Source organism: Macaca mulatta, chromosome 1 (assembly GCF_049350105.2).
Source record: "Macaca mulatta isolate MMU2019108-1 chromosome 1, T2T-MMU8v2.0, whole genome shotgun sequence".
Classification (NCBI taxonomy): Eukaryota; Metazoa; Chordata; class Mammalia; order Primates; family Cercopithecidae; genus Macaca; species Macaca mulatta.
The window spans coordinates 143449440-143477011 of NC_133406.1; the positions used below are offsets into that span (position 1 = coordinate 143449440).

At 34.1% G+C, this 27572-nt stretch overlaps 1 protein-coding gene across 4 annotated transcripts in view; it reads right to left on the reverse strand.

Annotated features, from left to right (window-relative positions):
* Nucleotides 1-5693: 5693 nt before the first annotated feature.
* PTBP2 (polypyrimidine tract binding protein 2) overlaps nt 5694-27572 on the reverse strand; it is a 94048-nt gene continuing 72169 nt past the window's right edge. Inside the window, exons 9-14 of one of the 4 annotated variants that reach the window (XM_015145532.3) lie at nt 16363-16502; nt 14848-14881; nt 14338-14430; nt 7556-7772; nt 7375-7452; nt 5694-7201 (exon numbers count right to left, since the gene is read on the reverse strand). In XM_015145532.3, the coding sequence (XP_015001018.1) occupies nt 7072-7201; nt 7375-7452; nt 7556-7772; nt 14338-14430; nt 14848-14881; nt 16363-16502 (692 nt within the window). In that variant the 3' untranslated portion in view covers nt 5694-7071. Of the gene's footprint in view, nt 7205-7374; nt 7453-7555; nt 7773-14337; nt 14431-14847; nt 14882-16362; nt 16518-27572 lie in introns of all 4 variants that reach the window. The other 3 variants (XM_015145530.3, XM_001105316.5, XM_015145526.3) reach the window with 3 other exon arrangements.

The following is a 27572-nucleotide window of genomic DNA, read 5'->3' on the forward strand; positions in this document are numbered from 1 at the left end:
AAAACTGCCCCCACCCCTAATTAGAGGAAAAGAAACACTACTAATGGAACAGTATATAATCCTTATAAGTGAACATATGAAGTGATTCTCTCCATTTTACAGATGAGAAAATAATGGTTTTTAAATGTCTCATGTCAATGTCTTATGTTTTTTCCAGAGTAAAAGTGTATTTATAATTAGAGCTATTATATATATTTTACACTATAAAACTCCACACTTAGGGCAAAGACAACTATAGCAATGTTACTATCTCTCCCTGTAGCTAATTTCTAAGAGTCATGACTATATGAATTGGAATCACATTTTAGAATTCTACAAATCTCCTTTTTATAGGAGCTCTTTAACCCTAATTCTTTGACCAATTTCCCTCCATTATAGTTGAATATGCCAGTAATAAATACATGAATGTGTCAAGTAAATCACTACTAGTGATTTCAACCATCTGGAACCACTGCAATCCCAGAAGTTAAAAAAGCAAAACAAAACCGGAAAAAAATAGTAATAATATTTTAAAAACCCACAAAAAAAGGGAGTGGGGGGCAGGGAGATTTTAAGCTGAACCAGACAAAAATAGCAAAACACCTGATTATTACATAAAATGCACTATTGTTTGTCAACTCATTAACCACAAATAAAAAGAATATGGTTATGGTTGATTATGGTTATAAAAAGTCTAAGACATGTAGTTGCAAAGAGAATGATGGAAGAAAAACAGAAATAAACAGTTCTAAGTGATGGACAGCTAATGCAGCAACAAGGTTGAGAGACAAATGGGGGTGGTAAGCAGGAAATTGTAAGACATGACAATAGATAAAATTGCTAGCCATAAGAATATTTTAAAATTTTGCTAAGGTTATGGGGCATAGCCCCTGAAGGCATACTTCGCACAGGTAAATGTATATTTATAGCACAGCTTTAACTCTCAGAGAGAATATCAGAGTCATTATTCAGTAAGGCTTAGGCATTTCAACTGTTAGACTGCGCTATGCAATAGTAGAAAAAGTGACTGAGGAAGCATTAAATGAGTAGAAAAGCTATTTACGAAAATGACCCGAGTATCATTTTATAAAACCACAAAATGTAATAAACAAATCAGGAATTAAGAGTACTAATTTGCAGTCTATTAAAAAAAACCAATTCACATGGACATTCCTTCCCTGTTAAATTTGACTTTTAATACTGATCATACTGATTTCTATGATAAGCTATCAACTTGTACGTAATAGTTTAAATTTATGAATAATAGCAGGCCTGTATTTCTTTTGATCAGTGTAATACACTGAAGACTGGATTGGAAAGCCAGGGACTTGGATTCTAACTACAGGTATGTTACAATAAATGTTGCTAAACTATTTATTTGAGCTCTAGAACTGTTTATCTTTAAAACAGGAGGTTAAAACTGGATATCCGGGTTCCTTTTCAATTATTTCTTGGTATTATTAACTACATATCTGCAAAACTTAAAATTACTAAGAAATAATTTCCACACTTAGGAAAAAACTTGGAAGCTGATTTTTACAGAACTGAAAAAAACGCATTCTATTAAGAGTGCTTCTTCAACTTATGTCCAAATGCATCACCTGCCAAATCTTGCCAAAGTGTAGATTCAGTAGGATCATAGATTGAGTTTCTAATAAACTCCTAGGTGATATTAATTTGCCACTGGTTTGGTGACTGCATTTTTAATAGCGAGGTTCTAGGATCTGAAGTAGTATTGACAAGCTAGGCTAATCCAGATTTTAGAGAGAGCAACTATGACCAGGAATAAAACACCACAAATATATGCCACAAAATTTCATGATAAAATATGTCTAAGATTTACATTAATAAAGGATAACTGGGTGGAGGAAACGAGGAAGATGTAAGTTGCTAACTGAAGCTGACAAGGGTTTGTTACATTCTTCTAGTTTTTCTATGTTTGAAATATCTAAAATGTTAAAAATTCCTTTGATTCAAAAACCTATACAACATACCAAGACAATAAACCAAGTGAATGAAAATAGAGATGCCGCATAGTCTTTCTGTCCATTGAAATGGGAGCAAAGGAGGGAGGAAGAAAAGGGGGAGAAGTGCAAAAAGGGTGGCTCTGTGAAGCTACAAAGAGTATGTTTGTATTTAAGGATCTTACACATAATTCAGCTTCTAAAATACCAATGATATAGCTCCTTGTTTATATATTTAAGAGAAACCTGGGGCCCAAATGACTTATTTCTTAAACACGATTTAAAATCCTTATTAAAAATTGGTTACGTCATGAGATTTGATAAGGGGATTATCAATGATGTCCAATCTGTTAAAAATTATAAAATGTGTTTTGAACAATAAAATATTGTACTATTTAAACACCTAGTATTATATTATTTGCCATTTTTATAACTAGGCAGAACAAGAAATTTAGGACAAATTCCTCTTGAAAAGCAACCACTGAATAATAAGATACTAAATTGAAGGGAACAATTACCTCTTGGGAAAGAACGAGGTTTGAACTAAGATCAGAAAGAGGTTCATATGGGATTTCAGTTCATTCTGTAACATTTCCTTTCAACTAATATATAATTACATTTAAAATATGGAAAAAGGTAGTGATATAGTTGAGTGAAGTGCACAGGTGTTCATTATGGTTTTATTTTTCTGCGTATTTGAACAGTTCTTAATGTGAATAATCTAATACTCTGTAACTTTAACATGTACACTTTTATTTGCAAAATTCGAAACTAAAAAATTTAAAGGGAAACTATTCAAAATAACAAAGAATAAAACGAAGGTTTTAGATAACCAATGAATATTGTGGTTTAAAATTAAGACTTTCTGCTCAATTCTTGCCATCAGAATTTCTAGTATACTCAATTTCACTGCATTCTGTACTTTCTTCTGGATGAAAAAAACGTTTTTGGATTTAGGCTCCATTTTAATATATTAAGGCAGCCAGAAAATCCTGTTTGAAGTTCAGAGCTGCTCGTGAGAATATGTCTTTCTTCCTTAGCCTTGAAATTCCTGAGTGTTAGAATTACCTCTAAGTTTCACAGCAACTTTTTTATACATATGAAATCTTAAGTGCAGTCTATAATTAAATATGTGCATTTTATGGTTGGGCTATCAAGTTCAAACAAAATACAAAACTAAATCCATGGTTTCTTTTCGTTTGGCTTGGGATGCTCTCTATAACTGCATTTTACATCTTTCTGCTTTATGAAACTAGTAAATAATTTTAAAACATTAGTATTTCTTTGTAGCAAAAAGACATATTAGGATAACATGTATTGCGGATAATGAAGTTTACTGTGGGCAAATCTGGCAGTCTGGGAACTCTCTGGCCTAACAGTTTACTAATTGCATAGCATTTCTTCACTTATCCTATTTGAGCCTCTATAATAATCCTGTGAGGTGAGCAGAGCAGAACTTATTGCCTCCATTTTACAAATAATACTGAGGCTTTGATTTGTCCTTTACCTAGTAATTATCTGGTGATACAAATAGATGTACATGAATGAATTAAGCTAATCACCATAATTTCACTATACTAACCTTAACTCTACGGGCTAAAATGCTTCCAAAGTGTTAATTTAATCTCTAATATAATGATTCATTACACTTCCTAGTTAAGCAAAAATTTTCTTCGTTGCTTTCAAATGCTAACATTAAACTGTAGATATCTCTTCCTTAAGTAGGTGCTTTAAAACCCATTTCCGGCCGGGCGCGGTGGCTCAAGCCTGTAATCCCAGCACTTTGGGAGGCCGAGACGGGCAGATCACGAGGTCAGGAGATCGAGACCATCCTGGCTAACAGGGTGAAACCCCATCTACTAAAAAGTACAAAAAACTAGCTGGGCGAGGTGGTGGGCTCCTGTAGTCCCAGCTACTCGGAGGCTGAGGCAGGAGAATGGCGTAAACCCGGGAGGCGGAGCTTGCAGTGAGCTGAGATCCGGCCACTGCACTCCAGCCTGGGTGACAGAGTGAGACTCCGTCTCAAAAAAAAAAAAAAAAAAAAAAGACCATTTCCAAAATACATCTTATTAAATGTCAAAAATAATTTTTCTGATTAAAGTTATTTTTAAATATTCAAGTTAATACCTCTATTAACAAAGCAGCTGAGTCCTGAGAATACTTCATTGTTAGCTAGTTCACTCTAAGAGGCATAGAGTACTAATATACAACAAAGCTGTTATTATTTTTACCTAACTTTTAATAAGTAATTCGCTATATGCCAAGGTCTGGGTTAATTTCATGTACTGAATTAAAAATATTCCAGAATGTCAAAATCCCCCTTTACTGACTTGGTGCTTTGGAAGGAAGGCTGTATTGAGGTATAGTGTAAGAGAGTATAGAATCTGCTGTAAGTCCTTAGGCAAGAAGAGCTGGTTTCTGGTTACCTCCCACTAGGGAGATTGGGAACAATCACCAGCTTAGCAAATGGCGCAAACTAAGTTCCCACACACAGCTCGGGACTTAAGTTTCTCCTTCCCAAGGCAATGCCACCCACAATGAGCACCTGAAAAGGTGGCAAAAGCTACTTTCAAATATTATCACCACCACTCATTACTGAGAAAAACGCCACCTTGAGCAGCTTTGTTCAATTACTGTTCACTAACCCTGGGATTGGTTTCTTAGACTTTAGACATACCTGATGTTGCTAGAGTTCCTCTGTGCTACAAAAAAAAAAAAAAAAAAAAAAACACAGATCACCTAGCTTCCAAATCATCCCAAACTGTTGACTCTAATGGTGGTTCTTCAGATGACAACAGTGACACTAGTGTAAACAAAATTACTTACTATGTTCTTCTTTCTTGGAGGTAACTGAATTACTATATTAGGTATAGTAAAACATATTTTATGTTCCTTCATTTACTTTTTATTATCCTACGTATAAGTTTTGCATAAGTGTGGGATATTTTGTAACAGAGCAAACCTAAGAAACATCATGCATAACTCCAAAGTTATCTGACACCAACATATCTGTTTAGAAAAACTGACCAAAATATTTTGAATATAAATAGCACCCTAATTGTAACTGTTTAAGTTAAAGTAGTAACATGTTTAGTTGTTAAATGCAAATTACTCTAAGTTTTTAAATACTTGAATGTGTATCATCCTTCCCACCCACAGCAAAAGCAGGCGATATGCTGCTCTTTCTTCCCAGTAACATCAAGTTCTTTTAGTTAACTCACAAGATAGTCTAAGATTATTAGTAAGAAATCTTTAGCAGACACAAAAGATGAAAGATGAAACTGCAGCAAGAGAGCATGGCAAATCCAAAAGATCTATTAGTGCATAAATCTACTGGAAAAAAAACAACAACAACAACAAAAGAGATAGAATTAACAAGCTACAGTAAAAGTTATGTCTTTAAAGCAGTAGATTATAACAGGGTGGGAAATGTTTAATATGTGTCCTCCTGAAAAGCAGTTACTATCTTTTAAATTAAAAAAAAACAGCTGGTATATTTTCACAGCATCTAGATTTATTTATGGTATAAAGCCATAGAATTGTAATATTATTACTCCTTTCCCACCCTGGCAGAGAATAAACATGAATTCAGAAGCACAGTGGAGTGAAAACAAAGAGGAGGAGAGAGAAAAGGCAGCAGAGAAAGACAGAAAAGGTGAATATAGAGCTACAGAAGTGTTTATTGAGCATGCTACAGAGGTAAGCAGAGTACACACAAAATGAAATTAAACAACCATCAAACCTCCCAACTTTGTTAGAAAATTAATTTTTAATTGTGCCGCTTTCAAACTATACTGAATTTTACATTTCTAAAGATGTAAAAACTCAACTAATAGAAAATATACATGACCATTCTGTCTACATAGATAACAGAATCTATGAATCTTGAAACTAAGTACATCAATTTCAAAAAGTATTGGTCATTTAAACAGAATCAACAATTCAGATTGACAAGAACTGTTCAAATTAATTTGACCTGTAGATTCTGAGCCATGTTTTTATTAAAGTCAGATCTATTCCTAAATACAAAATATTTTGAAGATTTATTAAAACTGAATATTACAATGCAAGGTAAATTAAGACTAAAGGCACATAAACTTTGGTCCCACCTGGTTGTCAGTTTTAGAAAACTGCCACAAAATTAATCTTCCTGCATATTTTCGCAGTACACTTTCTTTATCTTTGAAAAATACATGCACCAGTTCCTGAACTAGCTAGACCAGTCTGCACATGCTCAGAAATCCACAACCATATTCCAAATCTTAATTACAAACTAAGGATGGCAATATATATTTAAATGCACGTAAGTCATGTCAACTTCAAAAACATCTACGAAAAATATTCAGCCACAAACAAGACATTACTTAGTGCTGACATTTATATGATACGTCCCACAAGAGTGTGTACAAAAAGGTTAAGATTCCACAATGCTTTCCACATAGGGCTCAAACTTACAGAAATCACTTTGTTGTCTTAAGAAATTAATACTCTGCATCTTGTTAATTTTAACTAATGCCTACATTCATAACTGAATCTAGACCAGAATTGTGAGATACAAAAGGCCAATGTTGTTTTTAAAGCAATAAAGCCTAAGGTAGTAAAAACTAAAAATGCTGCTTTATTCTTTCAATATCATGTATCTTATTTGATTAAATACAAAAAAAGGTGAAAGCCAGTAATTCAAAATAAGTTCCAAGCAGGAGAAACAAAAACTTAACCTTTTTACACACCCCTGCCTAAACATATTTTAATTCCCATATAACAGTGTGCCCTAAACAACCAATTCCTTTTTTCTAGTAAATGCACAATAGCAACACTAGTTTTCCTTTTTAAGGCACGTATGTCAACTAAGTTGAAAGGAAGAAAAAAAAAAAGCAAAATTAAACTGAAATTTTAAACAGACAAAAATGGCTTCCCTATAGAACAGATGAAATATAGCAGTTAACAACTCTGCCTTTACATATGCCATTTCATTTTATAACCAAGGAATGATAACAGCATGGAAAAAAAAAAAAACCCAAAAAAACAAAAGCAAAAAAAATCAAACTCTGGTCCCCACTTTTCTGAACAGTCAATAGGTGATGACACTGAACAATGTGATTCACCCCCAATCTTCATCTTCCCCTTTTTAAATTGTTGACTTGGAAAAAGACACTCTCAGATGATGATTTTCTCCAAGGTTATAATTATGAAGATCAATCAAGGCCTGAATAGCTTCTTCCACTGTTGCCATCTGAAGAAGAGCCATTTTGTGATCTCTTCTGAAACAAAATTATAAAATCAGATACTTCATACAAATAAGAAATAGCTTATTAAATACTTGAATTTTGGCCATTCCAGAATCAAAAATTTCTATAAACAACAAGAATAAAAACTACTTAAAGAAAACTTTTATCAGGACACTAATTTAAAGATAAGGAAGCTTGCTTACTGAAAAAACTTAAATGCTTTCACAGTGCCCCCAGTGTTAGCGAACAGTGTTCGTAGATCCTCTTCTGCTACTGATGGACTAGGAAAATTGAATGGGAAGAAAAAGTGAAGATTAATAATAAATTTCACATTTTATCAAAATAGAATGTATCTCCTTAATATACTCTAGCTTATATACTTACGGGATATTAGATAGGTGAAGAGTGGCAGAAGGAGGAAAAATGTTTTGAAAATTTTTGGATCCAGGTTTCTTAAAACGATGCAATGGGGAATTCCCAAAATCTTTTGTTAGCCCTTGATCATCAAGTCCCTCTCGAGGTAGTTGTACAGTCTGATGTTTCGACAGAGTAACACGAATAATTTTTCCATACATTTTCTGTCCATTAAGATGATTCATGGCTATAAAAAGAAAGCATGTCTATTAACAAACAATATCAAAGCTCAAAACAAAAATAATTCTTTTAAAGTAACAGCTTAAAAATTTGAATTTTCTTATGATTTTAAAATAAATCACCAATTTACCATAGCCATTGGTGACAAGACTTAAGTACATTTTCATTTGTACTAGACATGGCATTCTGGCAAAAAAGCCAGCTACTTTCATAGAATGAAAATCCAGATTATGAATATCTATCTTCCTCAACAATCCTGCTGACAAATCATATAGTGAGCTACACAAGAAACTTAATAATCATCCCTAGCTCTTTTTCTCCCTTCTGTTACACATCCTAATTGCTAAATACTGTGATAGCCTTCCTCCTAATTATCTCTCAAATTCATGTTCTATTTCTCTACTTTTCACTGCCATTATTTTTTATCTGGATACCTCAGTCTCATCGTTTGTCTTCGTGCTGGATTTTTTTTTTTTCCAATCCATTTTCTATACAGCAGCTTGATGACCTTCGTAAATTACAAATCTGATCATGTCAACACATGCTTAAAACTCAAGGACAAAGTTGAAACTCATTCTTTAATATGGCTTATACCTTTCCCGGTCTGTACAGGTTGAGTATCCTTAATGCAGAAATCTGAAATCTGAAATGTTCCAAAATCCAAAACTGAATGCCAACAAGTTGCTCAAGGGAAATGATCACTGGAGCATTTCAGATTTGGAAAGCTCAATTGGTATAATGCAAATATTCCAAAATTCAAACCTTTGCCTCTACCCCAGAACATAGTGCAGTGTGTGAACAAAGAACATTACATGACTATTTCTTGACATAGCTGCTGGATCATTTTTAAACTAAATGAATTGGTCTGATGCTAGAAACAGTTACATGTTTTATTCACCAGTCAAAATAACTAAAAAAGACCATTTCTAGTATGTCATGCCCTTTGGTTAAACTGAAGGTCTAAATGACTATAATCAACTAGATGAAAACATTAAAGTATAACAGTAGATGCCAGGCGTGTTGGCTCACGCCTGTAATCCCAGCACTTTGGGAGGCCCAGGTGGGCGGATCACGAGGTCTAGGAGCTCAAGACCAGCCTGGCCAATATGGTGACACCCCGTCTCTACTAAAAATACAAAAATTAGCCAGGCATGGTGGCTCGTGCCTGTAGTCCCAGCTACTCAGGAGGCTGAGGCAGAAGAATCACTTGAATTCAGGAGGTGGAGGTTACAATGAGCTGAGATGGTGCCACTGCACTCCAGCCTGGGTGACAGAGCAAGACTCCGTCTCAAAACAAAAACCAAACAAAAACAAATAAAAAACAGCAGAGAGATAAAGACAATGTGGAAGATCAGGAAACTGAGAACATCCACTTTCAAAGAGTTTCTAATATAAACAGCATACTACAGTATACATTTTGACACAGAAGATACAAAGAACTGGTTAAATCCACGAATCTCATACTCACATGTATAAATAAACCAATTAAACATAAAACAGACCTGAAAAGGATAATGCTGTCAAAATATGAGGTACCATTCAGAAGTAAATTATTTTACCTATAACTTGCTTAAATTTTTCTTATTGTGATAACCACTAGCCACTGAACTTACTTCTCTAATTTGTTTAAAAACAAAGGGGGGGGGGCCACTCTTCCTGATTGTCACTCCAGTGTTATATATTTTAAGTTTTCTCAGATTTTCCGCCAAGGCTAACAGAAAAAAAAAAAAACAACAATCTTCTCACAAGCCTGAATGTTCTTATTTGTTTCTCGCACTGCATTTCACATACTTAATTTCATATACTTGCAAATTTACACTTATACCTGTAAAACCAATTATCTACAGTGACAGTACATAAAATCCTTTTACAATAAAACCCACTGAATTATAAAATTTTAAAGTTCTGTAACTGTTTTAAGTGAATAAACTTTTGTTTAGATAAAGTGCTACTACCTCAGACAAAATGTGTTATTAAGTATGGGTTTGAGAAATAAAGTGATATAAATAAGTAGACTTAAGGTTGTCAGAAAAAAAGCTGTCTAAATAAAAAGCACAAACAGCTGAGCTTTGAGATAATGGAGGGAAGGAATTAAGAAAATAAAAAGTCCCAGGCATAGTAACTGTATACAGAACAGATGAGTGATAGAGGAATGGGATTAGAATAAAGCAAAATAACCAAACAGCTACCTCAGAAGGTAGCCAGGTAATGAGAGTTCTAGCCAGCTGATTGCTGACAATAGGATCTGAAGTGATCTAAAGGGGAAGGGGGAGGATAATTAGAGTACCAAAGTTTTTAAGTAAAAAAGAAAACAAAAGCTTTGTCAAAAACTGAAAGTACACAATGAGTAAACAGAGCAGAAGAAAACTATCTGAATTACTAATTTTAAATAAATAAAATTTTAAACAATGTAAATCTTACACTTTGAAGTCTCCTATTCTAAGAAATATGGCATAAATGGACAAGGCAATAATAAAGAAGGAAAAAGTCAGTGTTTCACAATTGAAATGGCATTTTTGGTTGAATGTAATTTTTTTACCTTTCCCTTAATCCATCTATGAAGAAGATATTAATGAATAATAAAAAATTTAAAAGACCTCAAGAAATTTACAGATATAGGTGGCATTTATATGATGTGGAAACTGGAGCTTTTTCAATGGTTCTCCCCTTTATAATTAAAAAAATATTTTTTTGTGTTACCACTCTCATGTTTTAATCAATCTTTAGATGTTTGTCCATTTCTTTAGTCTTTTCAAAGAACCCAACTTGTGGCATGTTTTTTTCTCTCAACTGTCTTTTATACCACTGATTTCTAGTCTTATCTTTAATATCTCCTTTCCTGGGGGTAACACTGTTATTCTTAAAGTTAAAACTTCCCGTCATCTCTTTCACTGTACCACATATATCTAATTTATATGTATATAGTACTTTATCGCTTAATTTTAAGTATTTTTATATTCCCATTAAAATAACTTCCGTCTGGGCAACAGAGTGAGAATTCATCTCTACAAAAAATAATAATAATAATAAATTAGCCGGGCAAGTGATGCATGCTTGTAGTCCCAGCTACTTGGGAGGCTTAAGTACAAGGATTGCTTGAGCCTGGGAGGTCGAGGCTGCAGTGAGCCACAATACCACTGCACTCCAGCCTGGGGGACAGAGCAAGACCTGTCTCAAAAAACAAAACAATACAAAACAAAAAAACAAACTTTTGACTCATGCAATACTGAGACTTATTTTTACATCTCTGGACACAGATTTTAAATGCATTTTTTTGTTATTAATTCTAACTTAATTGTGCAATAGTCAGAGAATGAGGTCTGTATGATACTCTTTGAAATTAGATGAAGCTTGCTTTATGGTTTAGTATGTGGCTGATTTTTCAAAAATGTTCCGTATGTGTTTAAAAACTGTACTGGATGTGTAACTTTTAGACACATAATTCTGTTAAGGTAATTGTATCATTTGTATCTTTGTTGATTTTGTCTTTTTCGGGTCAGTCTGACATGTAATTCAGAAAGGTGAACTGAAATCCACCACTATAATAGATTTGCTCAAGTCGACCTGTAGTTCTATCCACTTACTATGTATTTTGAAGCTATTTCACTAGGCACACATATACACAAACTGTTATATCTTCCCAGTGAACTAAATCCTTTATCAATTCTCGGTCTTAAGTTAATAAAGGTATTTAAGTTTTGTTTTGCTTACTATCTGCCCAGTATATTAGTATCTCTTCACATCCTTTTCCTTTCAATCTTTCCATCCTTCTGCTTTACATGTCTCTTGTAAAAAGTATACAGGTAGCTTTTTAAATACTAAGTTTGACAATCTTTTTAGTTAACAAATTTATTCCTTTACATTTTTCACTATTACTGATGCATCAGAATTTGATTCTACCATAATTTTTAATTTTTCCCTATTTTTCTCCATATAAATTTGCTGTCTCCCTCTCCTTCCCTTGTTTTGTTTTGGAGGGTAAGATCTCTCTTTTATGAAAACAGCAATGACCCCAAAGTGTGGCAATTACTCATTACTCATAACAGTGGAAGTGAAAACCAATATACACAAAAACTGTTCAAATATCATAACAGCAGAATGATTTCCACTCACTTTACAGAACATCTTGATATAATTTTGTAAAGGCTTATTATAAATAAGAACTAAGTTTACTTTTGAGATGGTAGCTATATATTAAAAGTAGGCATTTAAAAAAATAGTTCTTGAAAACATGAACCAGAGAAACTCAATTATTTTACTATGAATAAACTACTAGTTGGCATTTCGTTAGAATTTATTTTAATCTTGGAGATCAATATACTACTTTTAAAGATGAGAATTTACAAATTATACAGTAATACTCTAAGAAATATTACCCAATAATACTCTAAGAAAAATTCTAAGAGTATTAATATTTGAAAACACCTTAATGTTTACAAATTTTAAAACTCTGGTCTGAAACAATTTAACATGGCCTGTAAGATTTACAGTTCCATTCACATTTAAACATTTCTGAGTATCTCTCTTAATTTTCCTTGCCACTTATTTTTCCCATGTTACCTCTTAAGCATAAAGACATCTGCCTATAATACAAAGCAATGAATACTCACAAATAGAGTCCCCTTGAAAACCAAAAAGAATAAGAATAGAGTTCAGAAACAAAAAAATGTTTTGGCCTCATTTATTTGTTCTCAATAGTACACCACAGAGTTTTGTGTGGGTGTGGGGGTGTGTGTGTGTGGGTGTGCTTTAAAGGAAGTGATGGTGTCAGTACATATTTTTATGGTCACATAGTTCACGAAAGCAAAAATCTACCTAGCAGCAATGAGAAATGAATTATTTACCACTACATATAGTCCAAAACTTATAAGCCTTCCTAGCAAGTCAAAACTTTAATGACAATAAATGATTTACAAATTTAAGTACTATTAACTCAACTGTGTCCTCCCAAAATTTGTATGTTGAAGTCCTAACCCCCAATGTAACTGTACTTAAAAACAGGGCCTTTAAGGAGGTAATTCAGGTAAATGTGGTCATTAAGAGTAGAGCCCTGATTCAACAGGACTAGTATCCTTATAAGGGGAAGAGACTCTTAACGTGCCTGCACAGTGGAAAGGCCACATGAGGACACTTGGGGAAGATGGTTGGCTGCAAGTCAAGAGAGACCTCACCAGAAACAATCTGCTAGCAGTCTCATCTGGGACTTCTAGACCCCAAAGTTTTATTTCTGAAAACTTTGAGGAAATAAATTTTCGTTGTTTCATCTACTCAGTCCGTGGTATTTTGGTTATGGCAGCCCAAGCAGACTACAAGTATGGCAAAAAATTAAAGTATTACTTAGAACAGTCTTTACATAAAACAAAAACTATCTAGAAGATCTGAGGTAACTCTACCACAGGTAATTATCAACCATAAAGACTCTGCATCCTTAATTTAAATGACACATAATGCCACCCATACCTCAAACAATTAGGGGAAAAAATGACATATTTGAGAACACTCTGATTATGAAGTACTGCCAAGTGCTACTTACAACATGTATGAAAGCAACAGCAATTACTATTCCAACCAGAGTACAGAAGTGCACACAGAGGAAAATATATACTAAGGATCATGACATAATCAGCACTTTCATACCTCTGTAAGACACATACCACCATTTTAAAAATGGAGAGCCAGATGGATCGTTTTATACCTCATCTGAGTTGCTAAGAGTATTGCCAAGAAACACTAAAATTCAAACCTATTATGTGTTTGAAATTCAAAATTTTCTACGTGATGCCAAAGGCCAAAATTGGTCTAGTGTAACAAGTTGTTCATCTGAGTCTCACGGGGATATAAAAGCAAAGATACACTCGTCCTAACATCAAAAATGGCAAATTTACAAATTAACAATGTGAATACAATCAGTCTGAGGCACCATTATCCCTGAATCTCAATGAACAGAGCTGTAAGAACATCCTGGCATTTACAGTCAATCACTGGTGTGAATGTGCAGGTGTGTTCTAGATTTATGTATTCAACTATGTATGAAGTCAAATGACATAAGTTTAATTAAAATAATCAATTACTTATTTAAGTAATGATATAAAGTGTAACTTGACTAAACTACCTTTTAAGATTCCCAAAGTGATTAACAACAGTGTTTTTAGCACAAGCTTTTCATTTTGTAAACCTGGTATCGCAAGACTTTACAAGAATTAAAATAACACGGCATTAAGAAGGATTCTATGGGTATATGAACAGTTAGCTTCTATTAACAAGGAGTAGCTAGAACAAAAATCACTATGAATCTTCAAAATAAATAATTCTCATGTGAAACTATTATTACAATTTTGAAGCTAAAATCTTTTCCTATTATGAGTGCATCTGAAAAACAGTAGGAGGATAGCAGAAAAATACAAATATGTTCACCACATACAACTATTCACATTAAAATGACATTTTGAGCCCTGGCCATTAAAATAAATAATTTCTTACTGATGTAAAGGAGTTTATTTTTATTCACAGATTCACATACGCATTTGAAAGCAGAAGTGAAGATGTACAGATGAAACATAGTTTAATCTTACCAAGTTGTGACTGGTTTCCATCAGCCATCTGTATTAGAGCGCTGTCTTTCTTATTGTACAAAATCTTCACACGCTGCACATCTCCATAAACACCTTTTTTGGAGCCACAGAGAGGTAATCCAAAAATGGAATTAATTTTATGTGAAAGTCACCTAAAGATTATCTTTCTGACATATCAATGAAACATTCAGACATCAACATGATCACTCATTCAATCTCATCATTCTCACAAATGAATAAAGAAGATCAAGATTTTGAACAGTGAATTTTGAAAAGAATAATTTTTGATAAACCCTCAAAGCTATGTGAATGATATTAAATTAAAGACCATGCAAAATAAATTAGCATGCATTAAAACAAATTTTGTGTCTATGGAGAGTTTTAAATAGCAAAGAAAAATAGCAAAAGATTTACTATTCAACTTTAAGCCAAAGTGCTAGCTACAAATAAGAATTAAGGTGAAACAAAAATCAAATCAATAATAAAAGTATAGTGCTAACAATAACATACCGAAGAGGGTAAACAGACTTTGGGGCGTAACCATCTTTAGAAGGAGAGAAGAGCAAGCAGCGTAAGACAAGAAGAGAGAAGAGTCGAGGAAGAGCGGAGATGAACAGATCATCCATAACGAAGGGTGGTTCCCGCAGAATGGTGAGGTGGTCATGGATCATGGTTCAAGGCGGTTAATTGGGGCAAGTTGGTCCGAGGAACATTTGTTCAAGCACAGAAGCATGAACATAGGGAATGGAGACAGGGAATGAAGACAAGGACAAGGAAAATAAAGGATAAGACAGGGAAGGGAATGGGCATTTGGGAAAAGACAAGGAAAGGGAAGGTGAACACACAGGGAAAAGGATGAAATGGGGAAGGGAAACAGCAATGCAGAAGAAAAAAATAAGGAATTGGGGAACAAAAACAAAATAAAATATAGGTCAGTACATAGGAAATGCAGGAATTTGGTCAGAAAATGGTTGGTTTATGTACTGTACAAGAAAAACTGAGTAAAATGTAGTCATCCAAGACAAATATGGGTAAAGTACATCTATATCAAAGAGTAAATTACAGCATTTCATCTCAACATAGGGAAGGAAAGCATGCATAGGAATTTTTAACTTTGAACTTTAACTGCATAAGCATGGCTGGTTATGAAATGCAGGCAAAAGTCTTAAAACAAAAACAAAGGCACTCTGATTCAAACATTTTAGCATGCAGAACTGTGAATGATAATAGTATTAAATGGATAAAATAAGCTAATGTTCATATTAACAGAGGCCAATTAAAAATGAAACAAATTCAAATTAGACATCATAAACTGATACACTGAGCTTCCCACATTTCATACCAGCTTTCATAGCATTCAAAATAAAATATACCAGACATAAAATGTACAACTAAAGAAAATAACTTAGCAATAAATTTTATTTAACTGGGCGAGGTGGGTGGGGTGGGTCGGGGGTCAGGAAGGAAGGGGTAGGGGAATAAAGTTAAAAAATATTTTTAGAAGACAATGACTAATAACTGCAAAGAAAAAATTACTAAGAAAGACTGGAAGAGTGCCTCGTCAAGATCTTTGGAAGAACCTTCAAAGAAAAATGTATTAGAGTAGTTCACATAAAATAAGATTTAAAAAAAATGCAATGACATATAAGCATGAAATGAACAAGCAAATAATTAGAAAAGGCAAAGAGCAAAATTGTTTTACAGTTAAATTTGCAAATTAGATCACATTTGCCTTTGAGAACAACAAAATGATAAGCCAAACTACAGTACTTCACCATATTTTTCTTAGGAAAAATAGGTTAGGTTAAAAAATATACAAATATAGATATAAAGAGACATGACTGTTTAAGGAAAAGTATTACCTAAACAATACATAGATTTTATTCAGAAGTAGAAACATACAGAAAATACTTCGACTAATGAATGTACATAAAAAGAAAGGCAAGTGCAAAATGAAATAAACATGAAAAACTTTCACGAATGAAATGGAATTAAAGAATAAACATTAGAGATTATTTTACTAACCTCTTCATTTAAATTGCTAACCAACAGGACTGTATTGCCACCAGCTGAGACTCCAGGCATACCCACTCGGCCAGCAGCAGCTGCAGCAGCTGCTGCAGCAGCATTTGGAATAGCCAAAGGACTCAGAGCTCCTGGAACAGCTGCAACAGGAAGCCCTAATTTTAAAATAAAGCATATTTTACGAAACACACACAAGTCGTTTACAAAAACCAATTTAAGCACGATGGCTGCATGGCTTACGGCTGACCATTCCAAATGGTTCCTGAAAGTTAATTTTTATAGTGTTTAGAAAAATTGTTTGCTGATGTGTAGTAGAGAAAAATAATCGATTTCAACAAAACCATTAATTGAACTAAAGTACATACCTGTATTATGTTAAAATATCAAATATATAATACTCTATTTCCTCTGGAAAAGCAAACAAAGCATGAAGAATATAATTCCAAGTCACAGGCTTGGAAAATTCACTTCCATGATTTACAGTAATAAGCCAAATGTAAAAAAGTATCACTTTCGACATACATAATGGTAATTCACTATTTTCTGCAAGTGCTATCTTCTTCATAAACCCACACTTGAAATCAGACAAATAATTACAGCTTAAGAAACAAAGATAGTAGTCTTTCAGCTCCTAGAGACAAATCACTCTGAACATCATTATTTAATTCATGCAAATAAAGAAAATCTTAGCAAAATGTGCTTGCCTTCTTAATTATACGCTCAAGTAATTATAATACAGGTTTCTTCAAAACAACACTCTTCCAGTTCAAAGAACAAGAAACCATCACTATAACACAGATTTTGTTTCAGTATTTTCCTATCCTTTCCCAATCTATGTTATCATTTCCTTATTTTATTGTTCTAGTTTCCAGTCTTACTGCTGTCCTACTACCTTTAAGTCACCATCTCTTCAGTCATTTATTCTAGACAGAATTCCCTTTTGTGTTAGCACCCTTCATCTACTTTTCAATTACCAATCAGCTTGGAATACGTTCATCCCTTAAATTCTTACACACTAGCTTATTTCTCATAAATATTGGTTCACTAAACAAATGAATTGTATGTTCTTTTTTACCTTCCCAACATAGAGGAACAAACACCCAAACTAAATGAATTTGATTTCATAACATACCTGGGTAGAACGGGCCTTTACCACTCTTGTTCCATAAGTTCACATTTTATTTCTTCTTTCTTTCCAGCTTTCTGGTGCATTTCATAAGAATCTGCTGTTACCTTTGGTTTTAGAGATCTTACTCTTTTGAAAGTCAAGTTTTTGATCTTTTTACTTTATAGACACTACTGTGACCTTTCATTGGCAGTCTGAAGTGCTCTTTAATATTCACAATCCTTAACCTAAATTTTTGATTTACGAAACTTTCCTCTCCATCTCTTTTTAATTCAGCCTTTATCTCTTCTGAGAACTCTGTCAGTGGCATATGTTTCTCATTTAATACTCTTGCTCTTGATGAGTTTCTTTTCACAGCTTTTTGTCTATACCCTTTTTTGTTGGCTCTCCTTTTTTCTTACTTTGCTACCTTTTTTATGGCTTTACATTTTGTTTTGGAAGAATTTCCAACATATACAAAAGTAAAGAGACTATAATAATGCACCTCTATGTAGCCATCACCCAGCTTTAACAATGATGAACTCATGGCCAATCTTGTTTCATCCCCTTTTATTCTTAAAAAATTCTCATGTTTAATACTTACTAATGCATAATAGTCTTCAGTGTGTCTTTGAATACACCAATGTGGATCTTTTCAATCAAATATTCTACTATATTACTAACTTCTCCATGTTAAATACTATACCTCTCACTATCCACCCCGTAAGTTGTTCTCATTTAACATTCAACAGATATGTTCATTTGTTGTCAAGCATACATTCCTAATTCCCAGGCATGCATTCCTACACACAACAATTTTTTTTTCTTGCAGTCTTGAGAAGTGACCTCCCCACACTGTAATACTATTCATCAGTATTTTCAGATAGCTCTGACTGAATGCACAGAATATTTGACTAAAGTTGACAATACAATTATTTATTAGTAGCAGAAACTCCAGATGTAGTTATTATATTGTTGCATCATTCTCCTATTTTCCTGCCTTTAGTTAGCTACCTTTTAGGAAAAATGGTAACTTTAAAATTCTATTAAATTCCATAGTCTTTATGAGATCCGACTGATGGCAAACAAACACAAAACCACCAACTTCAATATGGCATGCAGAAGTTGTTCAGTACCAAGCCTCAAATTCTCTTTTTAACAATACAAAGCCTGTTTTTTTTAAAAGTCCATCAAGGATATTTGGACTAGATCTTTACCACAATAAAAAAATTAAATCATTTTAATTTCTGGTTTCACTTTTAATCCTAACAGGAAGAAGCAATTCTAAGGGCCCACTAAACCAAAAAATCTTCACTGTGGAATTAAAATTAGTTACCAAAAAAATCTGCTCATCACTAGCATTTTCTCTGTACATCTCTTGACTCTTATAACCATCTACTGTTTATTAAAATACTCTGTATCTCCTACTTATTTAACTACAATTGTCTTAAACTTTGTATCCCAAAGTGAAAACGTTCTCAAATTTTTGGTCTCAGGCCCCCTTTATAGTCTTAAAAACTATAGAGGATCACAAGGAGTTTTTGTTAATTTGGGTTCTATTAATGGTTATCATTTCAGAAATTAAAACCAAGAACTTTTTTTTTTTTTTTTTTTTTTTTTTGAGACAGAGTCTCGCTCTTGTCCCCCAGGCTGGAGTGTAATGGCAAGATTTTGGCTCACTGCAATCTCCACCTTCTGGCTTCAAGCGATTCTCCTGCCTCAGCCTCTCGAGGAGCTGAGACTACAGGCACCCGCCACCACGCCCGGCTAATTTTTGTATTTTTAGAAGAGATGGGGTTTCACCATGTTGGCCAGGCTGGTCTCGAACTCCTGACCTCAGGTGATCTGCCCGCCTCAGCCTCCCAAAGTACTGGGATTACAGGACTGAGCCAATGTGCCCGGACAAAACCACTAACTTTTTAAAGCACACAAACACACATACTATTAGCCTTCAGAGTGATGCCACTGTACGCTATTAAGAGAAAAAGTAAAAATAGGCAAACTATATTTTAGTATTACCATGAAAAGTAATACTAAACTTTGTAGGCCCCCTATAAGGATCTTGGGAACTCTCACAAATCTCTGGACATTTGTAAAACGCTACCAAATATTCACATGCTTTGTATATATGGAGTCCTCAAAAACTACTAAGGAACTTAAAAGATAACATTTACTCACTTCAAATAAAAGAAAATGCTGTAATATATGACATATATTTTTCAAAAGAATGATGAGTTAAATGACACTCCCAAACTTTACAGCTCTCAGTCATCTCCTACTCATTTTTCCCTCTTGAAATCTCAGGAAAAATTACAAATTCATAAAGTATATTTAAAAAATTATCAATCTATTTAAATTCAGTATTGACCTAAACATACTGGCCTAAGGTTAACACTTTATTTTTATGAAAAATCACTTCATATCTGAGATACAACCCTACTGTGCCACTATACATTTAAATAATCTAATGAAAATTACTTACCAAAAACATTTAAAGATGGTGAAAACCAGTCAAAAAGAATTTTAAATATTTAAGACATAATTGTTTTCAAAATACATTTTTTTTTCTTGAAATCTGGGTTTTCCAGCAGAGGTAACTTGGTGGTATGATATTGTTTAGAACATCAAGCCTTATCATGGAAAAACACTAATTGAGAATTAAAATAATTAGTTAATAATTAAAATAAATTTATAATGGTAATTTGAGAATTAAAAGTCTAGGCTAAAGCTTCCCCACCCTTTATTTTTTGAGACAAGGTTCAGTCTGTCACCCAAGCTAGAGTACAGTGGCATGATCATGGCTCACTGCAGTCTCTATCTTCTGGGCTCAGGCAATCCTCCCACCTCAGCCTCCTAAGTAGCTGGGACTACAGGCACATGCCACCAGGCCTGGCTAATTTTTTTTATTTTTAGTAGAGACTGAGATCTCACTATGTTGCTCAGGCTGGTCTCAAACTGCTGGCCTCAAGCAATCCTCCCACCTTGACCTCTCAAAGTGCTGGGATTACAGGGGTGAGCCACAACACCCAGCCTAAAGCCCTTTTTAGTGTGACAGATCTGAAACATTAAAAAAAAAAAAAAGCCAGAGAATGCTATATTTTAATAAATAATCTTGCACTTTAGCAAAAATAAGACTACCAATCTTCTAGTCAGAAAAATTTGGGCTCAAAATAGATGAATTTACCTCTTTCCAACTAAGGAGGTAATAAAAATCTTACCAAAAAGGGGAATGCAAGGTGTGAGGTCCCCACTGTCTGAATGCTAATTCAGTCTCCTCACTTGTCGATTTACTTCCACCATTCTGGGCCACCTTGTCAGGTGATCTATTATGTCCAATGATCCTTCCTTTTACACAGTTCATAGTATGGTGTAAGAATGCTTTAATAGGTAAGAGGAGCCACCACCTGTCCTTAATCCCACTAGTATGTATTTCTCTTTCATTATTTCCTCCCCTCAGCTGATAACTTAGAAAAACGACTTAGGCTACCTTTACACAGTTCTAAATCACTGGAGTAGTCTAAGATTTTCCTGGACTTTTAAAGCCTCTGAAGATTCTCCAATTTCCCTCGATATACTTTTGTCTGAAAAATTACTTTGTCAATCAGGTATTTTTAGGTTTAATCTCAATACTGTCTGCTGCAATAAAAATATACAAACCTACAAAATATTTCATGATGCACTATTTATATCATAATACATTCTAGAAAATAATTCTGTTCTGAACTCCCAGCTAAATGAGAGGACAATAAACTCACCATGGGCCCTTTGAGAAAGTTATAGAAAGCATATTAAACATATTGTATACACTGGCTCTAACAGATTACTTTTAGCTACAGAAATTATAATTTTAACTTTAATGATTTGCATCTTTAGCTAAGGCAGCAGATATGCAGGAAAAAACTGTTTTCACATATTGATAAGGAGGGATAAAAATACTCGATCTACTCTGAGGATTGTTATAAAGATAAAATAATGTAAAAGAGCTTCCTAAACGATCATGTGCTGAAGAAAAGAAGGTGCTGCAGGAATCTTCTTCATGTGAAATGGCCCTCATCAGATGGGTCACCCAGACACTGTGAGTGACTCAGCAATCTCCTAAAATTCTCATGTTAGTTCTGACACTATAATTACTAACCTTTCCTCCACAGAAGCTGCTGGATGCCCAGCCATGTATATGACAAGAGACCCTAAGTCCAGACAGAAGTGATACAAATTATGTATCTGTTCTCTTCCTTTCAGATATTACACTGAAACACACAGGTATCCCTAACCTTGCTCATTTCAACTGAAGAATTAAACTGGTTTTGTTAATTAAATCATTTAGAGATTGTATCTATAATTTTTAGCTATTTTAAAAGGTTTAGATTTACAAACAAACTTAAGACATTACAATGTTCTTATACAACCTGGAAACCCCAGATCCCCCATTATTAGCACCATACATTAGTATGGTATTGCAATTTATTAGTTGTTGCAATTAATCAACCAATATTGATAAATTAACAAAAGTCCATTCTTTGTCAGATTTCTTCAATTTGCATCTAATGTCCCCCTTTTTTTTGGTCCAGTATCTCCTATTACATCTAATCATCTTGTTTCCTTAGGTTCCCCTTACTTGTGAGAGTTTATGATTCTGAAAAATATCAAATTTATCCCTCCATCTTCCATTCTAAAAGTTCCATCCAAAGTAATTTATGATTTTTTTTGGTCTTACTTCTTTTCCCTGTTCACATCTGGTAGTAATTAGTCTTGTGTACTACTGAACAGAAGAGCATTCGTGGTAGGACTCTAAAGCCCCTTCTTTTTTTTTTTTTTTTTTTTTTTTTTTTGAGATGGAGTTTCACTCTGTCACCCAGGCTGGAGTGCAATGGCATGATCTCAGCTCACTGCAACCTCCACCTCCTGGGTTCAAGCGATTCTCCTGACAGCTTCCTGAGGAGCTAAGATTACCAACACACCTGGCTAATTTTTGTATTTTTAGTAGAGACGGTTGTTTCACCATGTTGGCCAGGCTGGTTTTAAACTCCTCACCTCAAGTGATATGCCCGCCTCAGCCTCCCAAAGTGCTGGGATTACAGGCAAGAACCATCGCGCCTGGCAGCACCTTCTAATTTTTTTTTTTTTTTTTTTTTTTTGAGTCGGAGTCTCGCTCTGTCGCCCAGGCTGGAGCGCTGTGGCACGATCTCGGCTCACTATAAGCTTCACCTCCCAGGTTCATGCCATTCTCCTGACTCAGCCTCCGGAGTAGCTGGGACTACAGGCGCCTGCAACCATGACTGGCTAATTCTAATTCTTAAAGTATAGTCAGCCCTCTGTATCTCTGGGTTCCGATTCAACCAACCTTGGATAAAAATATTTGGGGGGAAAACGATGGTGTACTGCATATGTATAGAAAGTTGTTCTTGTCCTTATTCCCTAAACAATATAGTATAACAACCATTTACATAGCATTTATATGGTACTGGGTAATACAAGTAATCTAAAGATGATTTAAAGTACATATAAGAGGTTGTGTATAGGTCATATGCAAACACTATACCATTTTATACAAGGAACTTGAGCATCAGTGGATTTTAGTATCCGGGGGTATGTGGGGGCGGGGGTAGGCGGTAGGGAGTGGGACTGTGTGTGTCCTAGAACCAATCTTCCATGTATACCAAGGGGTTTGGAAGGCACATTTTACATTTTATTTCCTGATTTGAAAATAAAAATTTTACTTTTCATAAGCATGACACCTGCTATTCTTTCTTGAAACAATTCAATCCTCTTTCTCTTCCACCAATCTTCCTTTCGTTCTTATTTTGCCTTATGGAATCCATTCTCTTCTATCATTAACAGCTACACTTTTATTCTACCTGTTCCTCAGATTAACTTTTTAATTAAAAACTTACTTTTCTTCTAATGAAACTTCCACAATCCCCTCAAAAAGTCATTTTTGGTCTCCCTCAACTTTTCTCCAAAGGAAAGAATAAGGATGCATCATGCATCACTCCACCTCACCGCCCAATGTTACTTTCAAACTGCTGTTCTACCACCATCAGTAAGTTTGGTTTCCAATGTCAATGCCACCTAATCATACCACACTCTTTCCCATCAAAATAGCCATTGGATTACTGGAACATCTCCTCCCATTACATAAAGACTTCAGCACCTGGCTTTATTTCCTTCTTCTCCATTCCCTGCATCAACCTATGACTTTTCCAAGACTCTCGTCTCATGATTTCTTAAAAACATCTACTTTCATGGTTTTTACTACATCCATCCATATTAGCAACTTCTTTTGCTACATCTTGATTTTTCTTTCCTCTGTCTCTTTTTGTAATGGTCATTCAACACTTATATCTCCTTTCCTAACTTCTTTCTTTTCTTGATCCTCCTATTCCTACACAACCACTAAACCCACTTTTGACTTTTATGGTGACCCCCTTTCTACTCTCCCTTGACTTGACTTTACCATAGAGCCTAAGCTTGGACCAACACTCTGCTCATTTGCTACTATTTCTTTAATGTTACACAATTCCAGACTTAGATAAATCCAGTCTTATATTCTGTCTACACTTTCATCTGGGCTTGACAAATACTTGAGTGAAAACACACAAACCCCACAAATGCTAATTCTAGAAATATTTTGTAATCCACTTTTAGCTGAATTTCCAGTCCATTCTTGAGAGTTTCCCCAAATCCAACAGAGTCTTAAGTCTACTTTCCTACTTTCAACTTGTTAAGCAAGTGTCTTATAATATTCAGATCAGAATTCAATCAAATTTTTCAACCAACTTCAAAATCCTCACTTCTTTCATCTGTTCTTCTTTCTCCCTTGCTTCATAAAGACATATAATGGTGACAGGAAAGAATAATGACTGTAACACTGATGATTTCGGTTCTGCTTCCAGCTCTGCATCTACTTTTTTTTTTTTTTTTTTTGGTGGAGATAGGGTCTTGCGAGGTTGCCCAGAATGGTCTCAAAATCTTGGCCTCAAGCAATTCTCCTGCCTCAGCCTTCCAAAGTGCTGGGATTGCAGGTGCGAGTTACTACGCCCAGCCAATGCACCTACATTTCTGTGTGAACTTGATAAAAAATCTCTTCTGGTTCTAACAATGGTCTTAAAAAATATATCTCTATATTTAAATCCCAACATGTACACTATACTCCTGATCTAATCCTTACAATCAATTCTAGGACTTAAACTAGCCTTAGAAACAAATACTAGTTAATAGGTAGCAAGCATTTATTATATGCCAGGCACTGTACAAAGTTCTTTCCACATTAACACATTTAATCCTCACAACAGCCTTAAATGGAAGGTATTATTATCATTATGTCCAAATGTGGAAATGAGAGGACTCCAAGCCCATGTTTTAAATGATTATACATACTGCCTCACTGCAAACATTCCCCCCATTGGTTCCTACTTTACTCCTGAACTACCACCCCATTTCTTCTTCTTTTCTATGGCACACTTCTTCAAAGAGTACAGTTACTTTCTCATCATATTTATATCCTTAATCCATTGTAATTTGATTTATACACTCTTGTGAATAATCTTATGTAACTACACTGTACTGAATAATCGCTACTAATTTTAATCCTATTTATTTGATTGCTAGACTTCTTGTTTATCTTATCTATAACATAAATATGCACTGCTTAAAGTTTAATTACAATGCTTTAATCCTCTTGCTTTCTTATACCTGGGAAATCTTAAATCAAAATTTTAAACATCACATCTCTGGCCTCTGAATACACAACTCCACAGAACTCTTGCCCAAGTCTTAGGCTGAATTTCGTACTGTCTGGTGGACTCCTCATTTTTCTCATAAGCTATCATATCAATAAGAGCCAAGTCCTATTACTTTTACATATAATTTTCCCCAGATTTCTTACTTTGCATTCTCATTTTACGTTTCTAGCTTAGATGTATAATTACAGCTTAATTAAACTAAGAGTCTCCTACCTGTTTTTCCTAATCTCTATTTTCACTTTTCCAACATACTCTGGAGCCGCAGTTGGTTTCTTAAAACTAAATTGCTCATTTTTACCCAACTGCCTAAAAATAGTTGATGAATCCTTCACAGCAATGGTTCTTAACTCATCCCCCACTTTGATAACCTGAAAAAAGCCAAACATCTAAAACTTGGTACATAATATCATCAAATAGTCACAGATACTCAGACGCTCATCTTCCAGTCAAAAAGGAGTTTAAGAATTCCCATATAAAATTCATACTCCCTGGATAACATCGGTTTTAAGATCTTGTCCCATAATACTTTCTGGCATCATTACCTTTCATATTTTTTCAATTATCCTATTCGTCACACATAACTGAATGTTTATCACTCCTAAAACATGACATATACTCTATCACATTTAATCATGCTATCTTTTTGGCCCATAAAACCCTCCCAATTTCTCCTTTTGTTGATGGATCACTCATTTATGTGCTGATAACCACACTAACTCCACTATATATTTCAGTTTGCCTCCAATTAGATCTAACTCATATGTTTGCTGTCTCTGATGAGAAGCTTCACGAAAACAGAAACTCTGTTATTCTCCTGAGTCCCTGAAGTGTGTAGCACAGTGTTAAAATGACTGCTGAATAATACAATGAATGAATAAACCAGGATGACACTGAAGTGAGCCAACATCCTTCTAGGGCTATGAAATGTTCATGGCAATTAATTGAGGATAGCCGTTTAGAGCTGCTAGTGAAAATCTTCTGCATAATTTACCTCCCTGGAAAGAATCATCTTTTATACTTTGGTCAAAAACATATATAGTTTTTCTTCTACTAAATGCAGAAGCAAAATAAGTATTTTCTTTGTTTTAGCCATACAATATATATTTGTCAACTCTTAAAAACACAATTTCTTTAATAAAATCTGCAATCTGATTTGACTTAAACTTATCTTTATGCAGAAGATTTTAATTATGCAAAGTTGGAGTTGATTACCATAGAACTTAGGCTGTTTGGCCTTAAAAATATTAACTCTAAGATGAATACAAGAGAGGTCTTCAAGTATCAACAGATTGTCATAGAAAAGGGGAAGGTAACGGAAAGTAGTATTAACAAACGAAGTAAATTTCTTAAAACTACAGATGAGGACAATATAAAGGGTAAACATAATGGATCCATTTAAGCAAGACTATGTGAAAAGTTTTTAATGGATGATCACATAGTCTTAACTATCTGCCCTGGATAATTAAACCTTTGAAAAACATTTTATAGTCCTATCGTAATAAGCGTATTTCACTGAAAATGCTGGTCAGTATGTAAACATGAAATGATGTAGTAACATTTTTTTCTCATCTGTAACCCGTAATACCTTCCAAGTACCCAACTACCATCAAACATATTTCCTTTACTCAGATGATAAAAATCACTCCAGATATAAAACACATTCATTCAAATATTACTTATAATGAAATTAAGAGCTGAATAAGCTCTCTAAAAGACACAGCTTCAAATTAATTTGTGACTCGAAAGTAAAAATTTTATCCAGTGTTAAAAAATTTTAAATAAACTCTATCTACTTTAGCTCTTCCAATGTTTCCTCCAAAAGACAGTTTAAGACTTAAAAATTAACATTTTAAAAATTCAGCTACAGCAAAGTAGAGGACAGTTCAATAATCCAAAGAAGTCAACATCATTTAAAATTGTACATACAAAGAAGCACATTCCAACGATTTTTTACTTCTTAGATATTAAAACACATGAAATGAGAAAGTAAAAGTTATGGGACAGTTAGGACAGGTAGTGACCTCTGACCAAGTATTTCTGATTTACGTTGAAAATAAAATATTAATTTTTAATTAATATGTATTTTTTATTTTGGTGTCATGGCATTCAGCAATGTGCTTTAAAATCTATGTATTTTTAATATTTCTGAGAAAGACTAGCATGTTTATGTACATGTGATTACTTTGGTCTTTCTTGGGGGATAGCTTTCAAATATGTCCTGCAGTAGATAAGTTTTTTGGTTTAATTTTACAGCTACTATTTGCTATAATTAGTCTTAATAAAATATTATAGAAAAAGATTTTGAAAAAATTAGATTGACATAAATTTTAATGTGTTGCCAAAAAGATAAAAATATAAGTTCA